The sequence below is a fragment of the Dipodomys spectabilis genome, unplaced genomic scaffold (assembly GCF_019054845.1).
Source record: "Dipodomys spectabilis isolate Male_0828 unplaced genomic scaffold, ASM1905484v1 ptg000002l, whole genome shotgun sequence".
In the NCBI taxonomy this organism is placed as follows: Eukaryota; Metazoa; Chordata; class Mammalia; order Rodentia; family Heteromyidae; genus Dipodomys; species Dipodomys spectabilis.
In genome coordinates this window covers 50,054,917-50,070,119 of record NW_024870679.1, presented here as the reverse complement: position 1 = coordinate 50,070,119, position 15,203 = coordinate 50,054,917, and the positions used below count along the sequence as shown (strand labels likewise).

At 48.0% G+C, this 15,203-nt stretch overlaps 2 protein-coding genes across 5 annotated transcripts in view; one reads left to right on the top strand and one right to left on the bottom strand.

Moving 5' to 3' along the window:
- Positions 1-6,190: 6,190 nt before the first annotated feature.
- Positions 6,191-8,760, top strand: Hyi (hydroxypyruvate isomerase (putative)). The gene is made up of 8 exons (XM_042675239.1): positions 6,191-6,426; positions 6,534-6,645; positions 7,562-7,676; positions 7,852-7,930; positions 8,017-8,066; positions 8,167-8,236; positions 8,363-8,497; positions 8,600-8,760. Exons 1-8 carry the CDS (start codon positions 6,228-6,230, stop codon positions 8,671-8,673), a joined length of 834 nt encoding a protein of 277 aa, XP_042531173.1. The 5' UTR covers positions 6,191-6,227; the 3' UTR covers positions 8,674-8,760.
- Positions 8,755-15,203, bottom strand: part of Szt2 (SZT2 subunit of KICSTOR complex) — a 52,860-nt gene continuing 46,411 nt past the window's right edge. For all 4 annotated transcript variants that reach the window (XM_042675200.1, XM_042675220.1, XM_042675211.1 and 1 more), the window contains exons 64-72: positions 15,065-15,145; positions 14,700-14,774; positions 12,558-12,771; positions 12,057-12,210; positions 11,803-11,925; positions 11,297-11,702; positions 11,051-11,167; positions 9,751-9,819; positions 8,755-9,608 (exon numbers count right to left, since the gene is read on the bottom strand). In XM_042675200.1, the coding sequence (XP_042531134.1) occupies positions 9,465-9,608; positions 9,751-9,819; positions 11,051-11,167; positions 11,297-11,702; positions 11,803-11,925; positions 12,057-12,210; positions 12,558-12,771; positions 14,700-14,774; positions 15,065-15,145 (1,383 nt within the window). In that variant the 3' untranslated portion in view covers positions 8,755-9,464. The remainder of the gene's footprint in view (positions 9,609-9,750; positions 9,820-11,050; positions 11,168-11,296; positions 11,703-11,802; positions 11,926-12,056; positions 12,211-12,557; positions 12,772-14,699; positions 14,775-15,064; positions 15,146-15,203) is intronic.

The following is a 15,203-nucleotide window of genomic DNA, read 5'->3' as shown; positions in this document are numbered from 1 at the left end:
TTGATAGAGACTGGGACATAACCTTCTTCTTTCTCTCTTGCACTTCCTGTCTTGGAAGTGAGCAGTTTTGTTCCACCATGTGCTACTGCCATGAGGTGCTGCCTTGCTACAGGTACAAAGTGAGAGGGACAAACATTCATGGACCAAAACTTCTGAAGTCATGGCCAAAATGAACATTTTCTCTTTGCTAGTTGGTTATCTGACGTGTTACAATAATGGAAAGCTGCCTAATAGAGGCTACTGAAATAAAATACTATAAACTGGGTAGCTAAAAGAAGATGCATTTATTTGTTAAGAGTTCTGAAGCTGGGAAATCAGAAACCACAATACCAGAAGACTTGGTTCCTCAGGAGGTTTCTCTTCCTGGCTTTCAGATGGCTATCTCCTTGTGTCTTTACATGGTAGAGAAAGGGAGGGTGCGTATCACTCTGGTTTCTCTTCCTCTCCTTAGAAGGACAGTATTTCCATTATGGGGTTCTATTCTCATGATCTCATCTGAGCCTAATTATCTCCCACTTCTAAATATCACATTGGAGATTAGAGCTTGTAATGATTAATCTTGTCATCCTGACTAGATTGAGACATCTAGGTGATCAGTAAAGGACCAGTTGAGGTATATCTCTGAGGGCTTTTCCAGAGATGATTAGATCTAGAAGGCTCTGACTTAATAGTTTAATCCATTGGTGGGTTCAAATTTTGAACAGACTCTTGGAAGATCGTAGAATTGTAGAATGTGGGTTCTAGAAGTTGGAGGAAGTGGGTTACTAAGGGGATCCTTCTGGAGGGCATTGCAGGCCCTGGCCTCTTCCTGTTACTCCTCTGTTTCCTGGCCACCCTGAGGTGAGTAGCTCCTGCCACTTGCTCCTGCCTTCATGGTATTCTGACTCAACTCAGGCCCCAAGCCATAGGTTGAGACAATTTTGGACTAAAATCTCTGAAACCATGAGTCAAACTATATCTTTAATCTTTACTCCTTTTTACTTGTTTCTCTTAGATATTTGTCACAAAAACAAAAGTTTGACTTAGATTTCAACATATAAAAATGGGTGTGGGGAGCACATTTAGTTCCTAATAACTAAGAATCAGTTCCTTGACACACAGATGTTTCCACAGGCCTGCATGAGCCAAAATGAACAAAACCAACAACATGGCAGTTGGTTACCTCAGAGCAGATGACTGAAAGAGATGATGCCCAAGACAGAAGCCAAGGCTTTCTCTAACTTAAGTTTGGAGATGACTATCTCACCACTTTCCCTATTGTATGTATGAGTCACATATTTAAAGGAAGAGGAATACCCAGAAGTATGAATATGAGGAGGCAGAGCTCTTTGGGGACCATTTTATAGGCAGCCTACTACTGGTTCTGAACAAATAATACAGTAATACTACTATACAGATCAGTGACAATCTAAAAAGCAGTATAGTTGCTGGGCACCGGTGGCTCACGCCTGTAATCCTAGCTACTCAGGAGGCTGAGATCTGAGAATCACAGTTCAAAGCCAGCCCCGGCAGGAAAGTCCCTGAGACTCTTATCTCCAATAAACCACTAGAAAACCGGAAGTGGTGCTTTGGCTCAAGCGGTAGAGCGCTCGCCTTGAGCTGAAGAGTGCCGGGACAGCGCCCAAGCCCAGAGTTCAAGCCCCACGACCAAAAAAAAAAAGAAAGCAGTATAGTCCAAACTATACAAACAATAAAAGTGAGTATACAGAAAAACCATAATAATGGTACTACAATGAAAATGTTAATTAAAATGTGCTAACAGGAGTTAGCAATACCTACAGAAGTTTTTTAATTTTTTGCTTTTATTAAATACAAAAGTGCTACACAAAAGTGGTGTCTATAAAACACAATTAAACTATAAAGAAAAGTGACAAAATTAATACACATGACTTCATAAGGTCTCTTAATGCCACACCATTTCTACCCTCTCCAGAAAACACTGTTTGCTGAACTTTGGGATCATCATTCACTTTATCTTCTTCATTGTTTTATTACAGATGTTCTTATTCCTATACAAGATATCATTTGGATTTCCCTGCCTTTGATTTTATATAAATGGAAGCATACTGTCTATATTTCTCTCAAGATTATGTTTCTGAACATTTATCCATTTGATGCCTTCACACTGACGTTTTCAATTCGAACCAAACTTCACTAAGTTCTTCACATATTGTTCAAATACAAGAGGAAACTCAAACACATCATTTAAACCTCCAGCTGTCTCCTTACTTCTCTATGCAATATGGTATACAACTCATCTAGCTATGTCTTGATGGATATTTGGGCTAGCTATATCATAGTAACTGCATAAATAATGCTGCTATGAACATGACAAAGCTTGCTTCTGGCACAATTGTGCAAATTTCTTCAGAGTTTATACTTGGGAAAGGAACTGTTGGAAAAAAGGTGTATCAGCTGTAAGAGAGAATGCCAAATTGTTTTCCAGAGTAGTTGTAGTCATTTACATTCCAATCAACAGTGAGTAAAGTTCTAGTTTTCCAAATCCTATCTGATATTTGATGATGTTTGATTTTTAAATTTTTTTGTCAATCTGGAAGGTATCAGATGAAATTTTATTGAGGTTTGATTTGTCTTTCACTCATCATCAATTGTAATGTATTTTACAGTAAGTACTATCCAGTGATCAAATGAGAATCTGAACTTTATACATAGGTTTTAGCCATCATGTGTAACTATTTACAGATTGTTGTTACCTTAACAAAATACTGTACCTGTAAGTTCTCTGGTTAAAGGTTAAATGCATGCCTATAATCATAACTATCCAGGAGGCTGAGATCTGAAGACTGAAATTCAAAGCCATCCCAGGCAGGAAAGTCTGTAAGACTTTCTCCAATTAACTACCAAAAAGCCAGAAATGGAACTATGGCTCTAAGTGGTAGAGTACTAGCCTTGAGCACAAAAGCTCAGGGATAGAGCCCAGGCCCTGAGTTCAAGCCCCAAGAATGAGCATACAAAAGAAAATTAAGGAACTGGGAATGTGGCTTAGTGGTGGAGTATTTGCCTAGCATGCATGAGGCCCTGGATTCAATTACTCTGTACCAAATAAATAAAATGAGTAAATAAATAAAACCACATAGATTGAATCCTAAAAAAAAAAAAAAAAGAAAGTTAATCCGGGTGCCGGTGGCTCTTGCCTGTAATCCTAGGGCTGAGATCTGAGGATCATGGTCCAAAGCCAGCCTGGGCAGAAAAAGCTGTGAAACTCTTTTTTTTGTTTTGTTTTGTTTTTTTTTGTCGTGGAGCTTGAACTCTGGGCTTGGGTGCTGTCCTGCCCGGGCTGGCTTTGAACCGCGATCCTCAGATCTCAGCCTCCTGAGTAGCTAGGATTACAGGTGTGAGCCACCAGCGCCGGAAAGCTGTGAAACTCTTATCTCCAATAAACCACTCAGAAAACCAGAAGTGGTGCTGTGGCTCAAGCAGTAGTGTGCTAACCTTGAGTTTAAGAGCTGAAGGACAGTGCCCAGGCCCAGAGTTCAAGCCCCAGGGCCGACCAAAAAAAAAAAAAAGTTTAATGTGAAATCATAATCAGTAATAATTTAGTAATGCTTATGCTGCAAAGTGGTAGAAGCCATAGATAGATAATAAAATGATGAATAAAGAAAATAATTTTGAAGGCTGGGAGTGCTGGGAGACTATGCAGTTCAGTGTAGAGCAAGTTTAGCATGCACAGGGCCCTAAATTTAATCCCTAGCTCAGAAAAACAAAACAAAACAAAACAAAAAACAGAGAGAGAGAAAAAGGAAGATGAGGAAGGAGAAGAGGAGGAGGAGTAAGAGAAGAAGAAGAAAAAGAAAATGAGAGGAGGGAGAAGAAGAAAGAGAAAAGAGCAAGAGGGAGGAAGGATAAATGAAAATAATGTTCATGGATGTTGTACTTCTCATATATTCATTATAGGAAAGGTGTTATAAAGAAATTAAGAGAAAAAGTGAGTCATATATGTCTATTTTATATAAACTATTTCTGCTGCACTCAAGGAATATATAAGGTGTATCATTGTGGGCTGGATATATTTTGTTCCTGATTCAGAGCCCAGGGGATGGTGCTCTTAGGGTCTTTAAATATAATTTGTAATCTCGGAGATTTACAGCGAAGTGTCAATAAAGGGATTTTCCCCTTAGATTTCACTTTGGATTGACAACTGTGGACTATAAACCTGTTGATTGATTCAAATGCCAAACTTGGTGAGGTCATATCCAGACTGGATCCTACTCAAACCAACATGTTCCAGAACAAGCCAAAGGTCTAAGAATAAAGTCAGTTGCAAATGAGTAAGAAGTCAAGTGATCCTTGTTAGCTGGGGGCAGTCTGTCCTGGAGGCTGAGCTTAGGAAATGGAACCTGCCAAGCACCAGGATGTGCCTGGACCCCAGGTGTCTGAGAGGGCCTGAGTTAAGTGAGGTTGGATTGGTCAGTTATAGACTACACAGAGGAGGCTGGGTGCTAGGTGCACTTTGAGCTTCTGTCAATGTTCACATAGATGATAGTTCAAGATGACTTTTACTCATGGATTGTTGAAGTCTAAATTTACATTAAAATGTTGTGGCTTTTTTTTTTTTTTAAACAGTCTCATTACGTTGCCCAGGGTTTCCTTGAATTTAGGATCCTTTCATATCAGCCTCCCTACTAGCCGGGATTATAAATTTACATTTTTGAAAAGTAATTTAGAATAGCTATCATGTGCTAATTGTATTAGGCATATCATGTTCCTTTTTTTTTTTTTTTGTCTGTCCTGGGGCTTGAACTCAGGGCCTGGGTGTTTTCTTGGAGCTCTTTTGCTCAAGGCTAGCACTCTACCACTTGAGCCACAGAGCCATTTTCACACTTCCGGCTTTTGGGGTATTAATTGGAGGTAAGAGTCTCCTGGACTTTCCTGCCCGGGCTGACTTTGATCTGAAGATCTCAGCCTCCTGAGTAACTAGGATTACAGGTGTGGGTCATAACCCCTGGTTGTGTCCCTTTTTTTTTTTTGACATATGAGTCTACCAGTAGGAATCTGTTCAGTCAAGTGAAAGTGGATTAATTTTAATCACCACAAGAAGAATAAGCTACTCAGATGAGGAAACACGTGAGTTTGGAAACATCCCTGCCTTGGAAGTGCATGGAGCTGGGAACTCAGGCTTCAGCCTTGGGATAGCAGGATTTCTCAATGTGTAGCCTCAACTTACAGGAATCAAGTTATCTACCTATATGCTCCAGCTTTTCTTTACCACCTAACTCTTGTTTCTTTAGGTTGTATATCCCCAGTCATCTGGCAAAACCAGCTCTAGACCCTTGATTTGGAACTTAGGTTTGAGTTCATTGTCTTGCACATGGTGTGGGGGAAGTGTGTGTGTTGCGGGGAGTCACACCATAAGCCATCTGGCTCTTAACTCTTGATAAGGAGAACCTTGATTGGATGTTATTTTTCCAAACCACTCAAGTAATCCATCTTTATTAGTCGTGGATTCAACGTCTGTCCACAGCCCCATCAGCAGAGGCTAGGAAGATATTCAGCCCATAGCTGCTTAAGCAGTGATCAGTAGTGGGAAAGTTTATGAAGGCAAATACCTAGGAAGGACATCTCTAGAAATGGAATCTAAGGAAAAGACGTAGAGATGGGGACCAATAAGTGCATTAAAGTGCGCGTGCGTGGGCACACACACACAACAGGATAATTGTGTGTTGCCTAGGTGTGCAACAAAGAGCAGCTAATGCAGTGACTTCGGAGACTGTTGAAGAACGTGGGGAATTGCTCACAAACTATTGCTTGGGGAAAAAAAAGACAGGCTATATAATCCTATATATCTGATACGATCAGAATTTTCCGGGGGGGAAAAAAACCACCTTGCATTTGTTATTCTCTTCTTAAATCTGTAAGAGGAAGTTGACAGGTTAGGGGTGTGAACGAGCGGCACACAAGTTATTTATTTGGTCATGGCTTTCATTTGTTCCTTAGTGAGCCTCGGGGAGACGGAGGGTTAAAAGTTCCAGCTTCTGTTCAGCGGGGCCTGGGGGCGGCCCGCGTCCGGCTCCCGGCCCGGCCCGGCTCGGCCCGGCCCGGCCCCGCGCCTCTCCCTGCCGTGGCTCTCTCGGGTCCGCGCGGTCGCGGATCGGGCGCGCACCACACCACGCACACGTGTACTCGGAGGGCGGAGCCCCGCCGCTGCCCCGGCCTTCCGTCTTCCGGCGGCCCTCGGACTCTGTCCCGTCCGCCCCGCTGGCCGCGGCATGGCTCCGGTCCGCTTCTCCGCCAATTTGTCCTGGCTGTTTCCCGAGCTCCACGGGCTCCCCGCGCGACTGCAGGCCGCAGGCCGCGCGGGCTTCGAGGCCGCCGAGGTGGCCTGGCCGTACACCGAGCCGCCCGAGGCGCTGGCGCGCGCGGCGCGGAGCGCGGGGCTGCGGCTGGTGCTGATCAACACGCCGCCCGGTGCGCGCGGCGCGGAGCGGCGGGGCGGGGCGGGCGTGGGGGTGGGGTGGGTGGGTGGATCCGGGGCCGCGGGGCCCAGCCCCTACTGACGCCCGCTCTCTCCGCAGGAGACCGAGAGAAGGGGGACATGGGGCTGGGGGCCGTCCCCGGGAGGCAGGCGGCCTTCCGCGAGGGGCTGGAGCAGGCCGTCCTGTACGCCAAGGCTCTGGGCTGCCCCAGGTATCCTGCCCTGCCCCTTCGCCCCGGTAATCCGGGTCCTCTGCATTTATCTGCCAGTGTGGTCCTGTTGACCACTCGTCCACGCGCATCTCATGCCCAGTCCCATCTGGGTGACAGGGAAATAGCAGGGGGGGGGGGGGGAATCCAGCTAGTGATCCATTCTAGGGCAAGGAAGCTATAGGCGCAGGGTCAGCACCTAACCCTTTGACTAGAACAAAAGCTGCTTCCTTAGTGCTCAAAGGAGCCTCACCTTCGGCCTGTACACTACTCTAGGCAAGGATGCTGTGGCCAGGAGCAAGAGGAAGATTTGAGAGTTCAGCTGGAGTTTATGAGACTGGAGGGCTAGATAGCTGGGGTTAGGAGGACCTGCATGTCTGTTGTGTCTAAGCTGGATGCTGAAACTGAAGAGATCAGGAGGTGATGGAAGAAGGTGGAAGCCTCAAAGTGGGAATGAGTAAACAAATGTCAGATTCAGCAGAGGTCAAATAGACTTGTTGAGAAGAAACTGGTAACCAGGGGCTCATTGCTGTTGGTGAGTGGTAGGGACGGAAAACAGATCAGGAAGAAGCCAAGAAACAGACGCAAGGAGAAGTGGAGGCAAGCAGGACACGATGGGTACAAGGGCAAAGGTCAAAGTCATTTAAAAAGGTGAACCTCAAACATGCTCATAGCCTGAGAAGGACTAAGGGAAAGAAAGGCTGAAAGGTGCAGGAGGGGGTAAGGGATGGACTGAGGTCCCTTGGGCCAGAGGATGGGTTGGCTCTAAGGAAGCATCCTGACCTGGCTTGCGTACAAGTGACTGGGGTGGCTGGGAAGTCAGCATGTGGTCAGGTGGTATGGACAGAAGACCTGAAGCAGTAGCAAGGGCTGACATGGTCAGGGCAGTGTGAAGCCTCCAATCCCATTTTCCCCACAGGATACACTTAATGGCTGGCCGGGTACCCCAGGGGGCTGACCGAGATGCAGTCAGGGGTGAGATGGAGACAGTTTTTCTGGAGAACCTGAGGCATGCAGCTGATGTTTTGGCTCAGGTGAGAAGTGGCGATGTTTATGTGCGTATGTATGTGTGTGTATATGCATGCACATGCACAAAAGGATGGAGAAGGGAGAGCTGTTTAGGCACTAGGTTGGGCACTAGTCCAGGTTAGAGACAGGTGGTGTTGGTAACTGATTGATGAGGGATGAATGCATCCAACATGGTGCTAGGAGAACCTCGTGGGACTGCTGGAGCCCATTAACACCCGGATCACTGATCCCCAATACTTCCTGGACACACCCCAGCAGGGTAGGACTCCAGCCCCATGCTGCCTCCTATCCTTGATTCCTGTGCTCCCCTCGAGTCTCACAACCCCACTCATTGGGTTCTTACAGCGGCAGCCATCTTACAGAAGGTGGGAAGACCCAACCTCCAACTACAAATGGTGAGTAGGAGAAAGGGGGTGCTCAGAGAGCCCTATTTCCCAATCTGGGAAGAATAGTTGGGTCACCTGAGGGGTTTTACTGTAGTAATCTCTTCCCCAGGACATATTCCACTGGCAGATCATGGATGGAAACCTGACAGGAAATATCCGAGAGTTCCTGCCCATTGTTGGTGAGAGGCAATTGCTCTCCTGGTCTGGTGCTGCTTCCTATGGTCACCCACCCTTACATCCCCCTCTACTGTCCCTCAGGCCTCAGCAGTAGTCTAGGTCCCTTATCTCTCCACATCTGTACACAGGGCATGTGCAAGTGGCACAGGTCCCAGGTCGAGGTGAGCCAGACAGCCCTGGAGAGCTGTACTTCCCCTACCTGTTCCAGCTGCTGGAAGATGAAGGCTACCAAGGTTTTGTGGGCTGCGAGTATCAGCCTCAAGGTGAGGCTCCAGGTGTAGCCAGGGGAAGAGGATTGGAGGAACACATGTTGGACAGGGCTTTCTGTTGTAAGTTGAGATGCCACTCTCTTTCTCTCCACACAGGAGACACAGTGGAGGGTCTAAGTTGGCTGCGTTCATACTGGGATAGGCAAGGCCAACCACAGACTGGCCAGTGAGGTCCTGCAAACCACCTGAATACTTCTCTGGACAGTGAGTGAGCGTCTTATCTCTTCCTCTGAATTAAAGACAACCTGCTAAGCATTTTCATATGTGTATGTTATTGGGATAGAGGACACACAGTGTCTAATGCTTCAGTGTCTCTGGGTTGCTTTCCTCCCATTGAGAAGGAACACATAGCTTATGCTCAGATCCTCCAGCCAGTGCCAGGACTCCTGTGGAGACCAGAGAATTGAGTCCTCCTTGTTTACAGGAGAAGAACCAAGGGTCCAAGAGTACAAGGACCTGACACTGTGCTCAGGTGCTTCAATGGCAAAGCTAGGATTGGAACCACGGTGTCTTATGACGATGGCAATGTCCAGCAGTGATGTCCAAGTGGAAATAAAGACTAGACGGCCAACTGAGAGCAGGTGGCTAGCAGTGACCAAATACTGTGAGGCAGGATTCAGGCTGAGCTTTTAACGGATGAATGCTTGCGACTTGATTCAGAGAACTCTCTGGATCCCACTAGGATGAGAGGAAAGAGTAATCTACTCTGGAAGGGCCCAAGGGCCTGAGAGGGAATGGGCACTTTGGGAGTTGACCCAACTCTAGAGTCCTGGCTAGTAAGTTGTTATGAGTGTTCTGGGAGGGCAGGCTCCAGCAGTGAATCTCAGACATTCACAAATCGTTGGGGTGTCACTTAGTGCCCGAGTTTACCCTGTGCCCCAGAAGAGCTGATCAATCCTGCCTCAGATAGACAATCTTATAGATCCATGCTTTGGCGAATAGTGACTCAGTGGTCACTTCCTCAGAGGAGGCGGGTCCAAAGGGTGAAACATGCTGTGTTGATGACGGACTCCAAGTGGTGGTAGGTGGACACCAGCTGGGCAGGGGGGCTGTCACTGTCCTGGGGCTGAACTGGGAAGGGCTCTCTGAAAACCACCGTCAGAGACTATGGGAAAGACAGTGAGAGTGCAGTGGTGAGAGAACAGGAGACGGCTCAGGAAGAAGGGGCATCCCCAGCTCAGCAGGGAGGGCATGTGGTGTAGTCTCCCATGGGTCTGACATGAAAGCCCCCCACTTCCTGTTCTCACCGTCTTTCCCAAGTGGGAGTCCAGAAACACTAGCACAAAACAGTCGGTGAACTTCTGATTCAGTACAACCTGCAGTGACAATGAGATGAAGAGAGCTTTGTCTCACCTGAGGAACAGACTGTCTTGCAGGGCTTCCTGTCTGGATGGAAGAGCCCACCTGCACTCCCAGGCTACTCAGGCCTGTGCCTCCAAACCAAATCCCAGTTAGCCTGTTACAGCCTCCTCAGATTGGTCCAGGACTCTACAAGAGCCTGCCACACTGAAGTTGGTCAAAGAAGAGTTCTCTACCATGGGTACAGTGCTCTTCTTGCCTCTAGGCTTGACTCTCTTATCTCTGTGCCACCCGCGCCCGCACCCCCCCCCCCCCCCCCCCCCCCGCCATGTCTAGGTGTTAGCTAAAGCTTGGCTCTGGAATCAACTCTCTGGGTGGTTTTGCCCCTCCCCAGGCATCAGTACCATCTGTTCATATAGCTGCTGCTTAGGTCTTTCTTGTGCTCTGATGTTCATAGGCTTTCGAGACAGTGAACATCCTTGCAGGCTTCACACTCAACTTACTCTGAGCAGAATACACGGCTCTTTCCCTAAACCTGCTTCGTTTCACCTACACCACTGTAGTTCTGTCTTAATAGACCTCAGTTTACCTGGATGACCTGTTATACCCCAGTTTTCCCTCTTATACCTTTTACCATGGGACCACTTCACCAGAGTCCAACTTGTACTTTCTTGCCTGAATGTCTCCTCTTGTATGCCTCTTCTGAACCACAGAATTCACTGTGCCTATCTCTTTAGTCTCTAGTTCCCTGTGTGCATGCCCATCATCCTGTTACTGAAGTGCTTTCCTCTCTGCTTGTCCTTCAGAGCTGTGTCTTCAAACTCTACGGATGCCCAGATCACCTAGGAATATTGCTAAGACAGATCCCGAGTCATGTGGGATGGAGCCTGAACATCTGTATTTCAGTAGGTTTCCAGGTGATGCTGCCACTGCTGGTCTGAAGACCAGGTGTTAAAACCCAAGAGCTCCCTTCTGGGACTCCAATCTTTGTGACCAACCATTGTTGAAGTCCTGAGAACTCCCTGGGTTGCCAATGTCAGAGGCTGTTTTCCTTCAGAATCTTTAGCCCTCAATTAAGAGCTTTGCTCTCAGCAAATCACAAACCAGGAGTTGATGCCCAGTGCTCTGACGTTTTACATATATCTGTGGAGTTTTGGGCTTGTTTTGGGGCTCCCTGAGAGGGCTAGCTGTGAACTCTGATGAAGATGTCTGCTGTTTCCCCTTTCAGAGTAGGAGTAAGGGACTTACCAGGTACTGAGTTCCCAAGTCTGGGCTCTGGAAATGGCGGCAGCTCTGGGGGAAGCGGCTTAGGAGAACTTTGATCAGGCTCTGGTACCAGGAGACTGTCATAGACAGGAAGCAGTCCTGGAGGGAGGGGAAGTGTATGTCATAGGCCTGGGTTTTTCTGTCCCAGAGTCACCTGGACTCCTTTACTCTCCACTGGCTGCCTGTGACATTCCTGGCACCCTTCCAGCCCTTACTACAGTCCCTTACCAACTGAGGGTCAATGTCCCCAATGGATTTGGCATGGACTGCTTCCAAGAGCTCCTCCAACTCTGCCAGGGCTAGGCGTCCCCCTAGCCTCAGCCTGTCAGGCCCTGGTGGCTCCAGCAAGAAGAGGCGCTTCCAGAGGGTGTCCCGACGGCAGTGACCACCAGCCAGCCGGACAAGCTGAGCCAGCCGTGCCCGTGCCATGCCCACCTCTGCGGCCAGTGGTGGGAACAGAGGAGCTGGCCCAGGGGCTGGGATAAGCCCCGAGGCCTCCCCAGGGGTGCTGGTTGCACTCCCAGGAGCCTCTGGCTCAGGGGGTAGTCTGGGTGGCTTTCGGAACCTGCGCATGTCAGCAGTGAGTCTGGGGAACAGTTCTCGTTGGCTGGTGAGCACCACGAAGAACTGTAGCCTGGGGTGGAGGAAGCACATGAGAGTAGGCACAAAGACAGGACAAGAGCAAGGGGCAGGCTAGAGTGGACTCGTAAAACGGCAAAACTCGTAAAGCTGACCGTAAAACATGCCGCTCAGCCTCTCCTTGCTCCTCAAAGGGTGCAGCACAGTGACAGACCAGCAGTGATACATCGAAGTCATCCTGATGGCGAAGTCCCTCTGAGTCCAAGTAGGAGCCAGAGCTGTGTAGTGGGGGTGGAGAGGATTGAATTCTGAGGTTCTAATGAAACCAGCTGCATTCTTGCCTACTGCCAGTGTGGTCCCAACCTCAGCCCCACCAGACTGTGTGCTGGATGCCCCCTCTCAGCCTTACCTGTGCCATGCAGATACCAGGGCATACTCATTATGTTCTGGGCCCCCTGGCCGGGCCATGCGCAGTGGCTTCATGTGGTAAGAGCTGGCATGGTCAGCCACATAGTTGTATAGTTGGTGGGCAGCAATGAGTGGTGTGGGGAGCTCCAGTGTCCCTAAGGGGCAAGTTTCAGGACACAGACACTAAGCCTGGGACAAGTACCTTCACCTGGCAGGGCAGGGGCTGAGAGTTGCTTAGCTTTCTTAGGGAGATCCTGAGGAACACTGGGATAAGATAAAAGTGGCTGAGATTAGAGGACAGGGTATGCGTGAAACAGGACCTGAATTCTGATATAAAGCCATAAAGAACTTAAGGCAGAGACACATGGAAGCATAGGAATGGGATGGGTGATATGAGTGGTAATGACTGGGGACTACTTGCCCAGGAGCTGATCCCACAAGCCCTGGGCAGGAGATACCTCACAATCATCTTTTTTGGTCCCACGGTGCCTTGGGCACTGACCTTGGTAAATGTGATTGCGGCCAAAGTGGGGTCCATCAGGGTGGTGGGCCAGGAAGTGTCTCAGGAAGGTAGTGAGGTGGTAGCCGTGCCGCAGTACCAGGTGGGTGCCCAGCACATGCTGGTGCACTAGGCGCAGGTGGAAGTCATAGCTGAAGGAGTGCACATGCATCAGGTCCCGCACCTTGTCACACTCCTCTGTGAACAGCATGGATAGCTGGGGACAGACAGCAGAGTTAGGCTGTAGTAGCACAAGCTGCCTGATGCACACTTCCCTCCTTCCAGGGAGAAGAGGAGCTTTGACAGAGTCCTGTTTATGCACAACTATGCACAGACTTGCTCTTTGTTACACTTTTTATTGCTGTGTTATAACTATTTACACGAATCTGGGATCATTTTAAATAGTTAGGCCTTTTTACCCTGTATGTCAGATTCTACCAGAGTCTGACACAGACTCAATGCAGCAAATGTCTGCCAAGTGTGCATTAGGTATCCACTGGTGGCTGGTCACTATTGGATGTGCAGTGGAGAACAGACCATGGGCAGGGTAACCCAAGGAGCTTACAATCTAATTGTAGGAGACAGGACAATATTAGGTTGAATAAATGAATAATTACAAACCGTATTAGAAGGTGATATTATAGAAAGTAAGATGAGGATCCAGGTGTACATTTCCTATTAGAAGACTTTCCCAGACACTTTCATCTCTTCAGCCTTGTCTGCTTGTTAAACTACCTGCCTTTCCCTAGGATAGCTCATATTATCTCCTCTGTACTTTGTACTCGTATGCTAGTTGCCTAGAATGTGATCTCCCTCACTAGTATTACTATTATTTGGCAGGACTAGGGGTTTGAATTCAAGGCCTTGAACGTATGAGGCAGGCCCTTTACCACTTGTGTTATACCTCCAGCTCTGTGTGTGTGTGTGTGTATGTGTGTGTGTGTGTGCGCGCACAAATGGGCATGTTCGCCAGTCCTGAGGCTTGAATGTAGGGCTTGGGCACTGTCCCAGAGTTTTGTTCAAAGCTTGCACTCTGCCGCTTGAGCAACAGCTTCATTTCTGTACTTTCAGTAATTTATTGGCGATAAATAGTCTAGTGGACTTTGGTGCCTGGGTTGGCTTCGAACTGCAATCCTCAGACAGCCATCTGGTACTGGATTTGTGCTGTCCAGATATGGAGAGCTCCCCACGATGAAGATTATGAGATCTCACTGCTTGCACTGGGCCCAGCTGAATCCTCATCTCTCAGAAAGTATATGTAGATTTAGCCGGGCGCTGGTGGCTCACGCCTGTAATCCTAGCTACTCAGGAGGCTGAGATCTGAGGATTGCAATTCAAAGCCAGCCCGGGCAGGAGAGACCGTGAGACTCCTATCTCCAATAAACCACCAGAAAACCGGAAGTGGCGCCGTAGCTCAAGTGGTAGAGCGCTCGCCTTGAGCTGAAGAGCTGAGGAACAGCGCCCAGGCCCAGAGTTCAAGCCCCACGGCCGACCAAAAAAAAAAAAAAAAGAAAGTATATGTAGATTCAAGGCAGGGATCTACTGTGGCATTTTTTTCCAACCTAAGAAGTCCAACTAAGTACAGCAAGGGCTTCAGGCCTCTGATCTTACTAGATTCTCAACTCATTCTAAGCACTTCTGAATGCTTGCTACCCCTCCTGGGGTAATGAGGCCCTGCCTTGAGGCAGACTGACAGGGACATAAATAATAACCTAGTACAGGGTACATTGTATGGGTGATTACTAATATTGGTAATGGCAGGCTATCTCCAGCTCTAGATTAGGCCAGGACTGTGCAAAGCATTGACCTGAATGTGACACATTACCCACTGTGTTCAAATGTCCTCACTGTCCAGATAATCATGTCATGGATGATCACTGTGCCAACTACTGTCAGTGCCATGGTGATCCCTGGGCTAGACCATGCTGGCTGGCTTTTTATCTTGGTGTTGTAGCTCAATGAAGCTTTGGAATACTCAGAGTCCAACCAGCAGGTGGTCATAGTACCAGAATGTGGAATGACCACTGACCTGACCAAAACACAGCTGTAGGTCAATCACTAGGTCACACTGACAACTGTTTGTTATTGTCCTTTATGTGGGTCATGGGGCCATGGGGCCCATATTCGTCTGTCCCTATCACTTACCTGAGAGTTGACAGCCTGCCCCATTGGGATTCTGGAACATTCCAGAGCAAACTGTTTGACACAGAAGTAGCAGCCCTGGAGAGAAGGTGAGATTAAAGGTCAGGGAGGTTCACACCTGTAATCATGGCTACTCAGGAGGCTGAGATCTGATGATCATGGTTCAAAGCCAGCCTGGGAAGCAAAGGCTGTGAAACTCTTTATCTCCAATTAACTATCAGAAAACAGGAAGTGGTACTGTGGCTCAAAGTGATAGAGCACCAGTCTTGAGCAAAAGAGCTTAGGGACAGGACCCAGGATCCATGACCACCAACAAAAAAAAGAATCAGACAGGTCTGATTCTTCCCACTCAGTGCTCCCCTACTCACCTGGAAAGTCAGCTCCATGAGGATGATGCCCCCAGGCAGTGCCCGCTGCAGGTGGTAAGTGGTAACAGGAGCACTAGTGCTCTGAAGAAAGGAAAAATGGGGCACGTGTTGGCATAAATCCCTTAGGTTACCGACTAAT

Excerpts from the sequence above, each read along its gene's own strand:
- Hyi (XM_042675239.1), top strand. The coding sequence starts at position 6,228 with ATGGCTCCGGTCCGCTTCTCCGCCAATTTGTCCTGGCTGTTTCCCGAG. Across the intron at positions 7,677-7,851 it reads CAGCTGATGTTTTGGCTCAG|GAGAACCTCGTGGGACTGCT; the intron begins GTGAGAAGTGGC and ends ACATGGTGCTAG. Across the intron at positions 7,931-8,016 it reads CCTGGACACACCCCAGCAGG|CGGCAGCCATCTTACAGAAG; the intron begins GTAGGACTCCAG and ends GGGTTCTTACAG.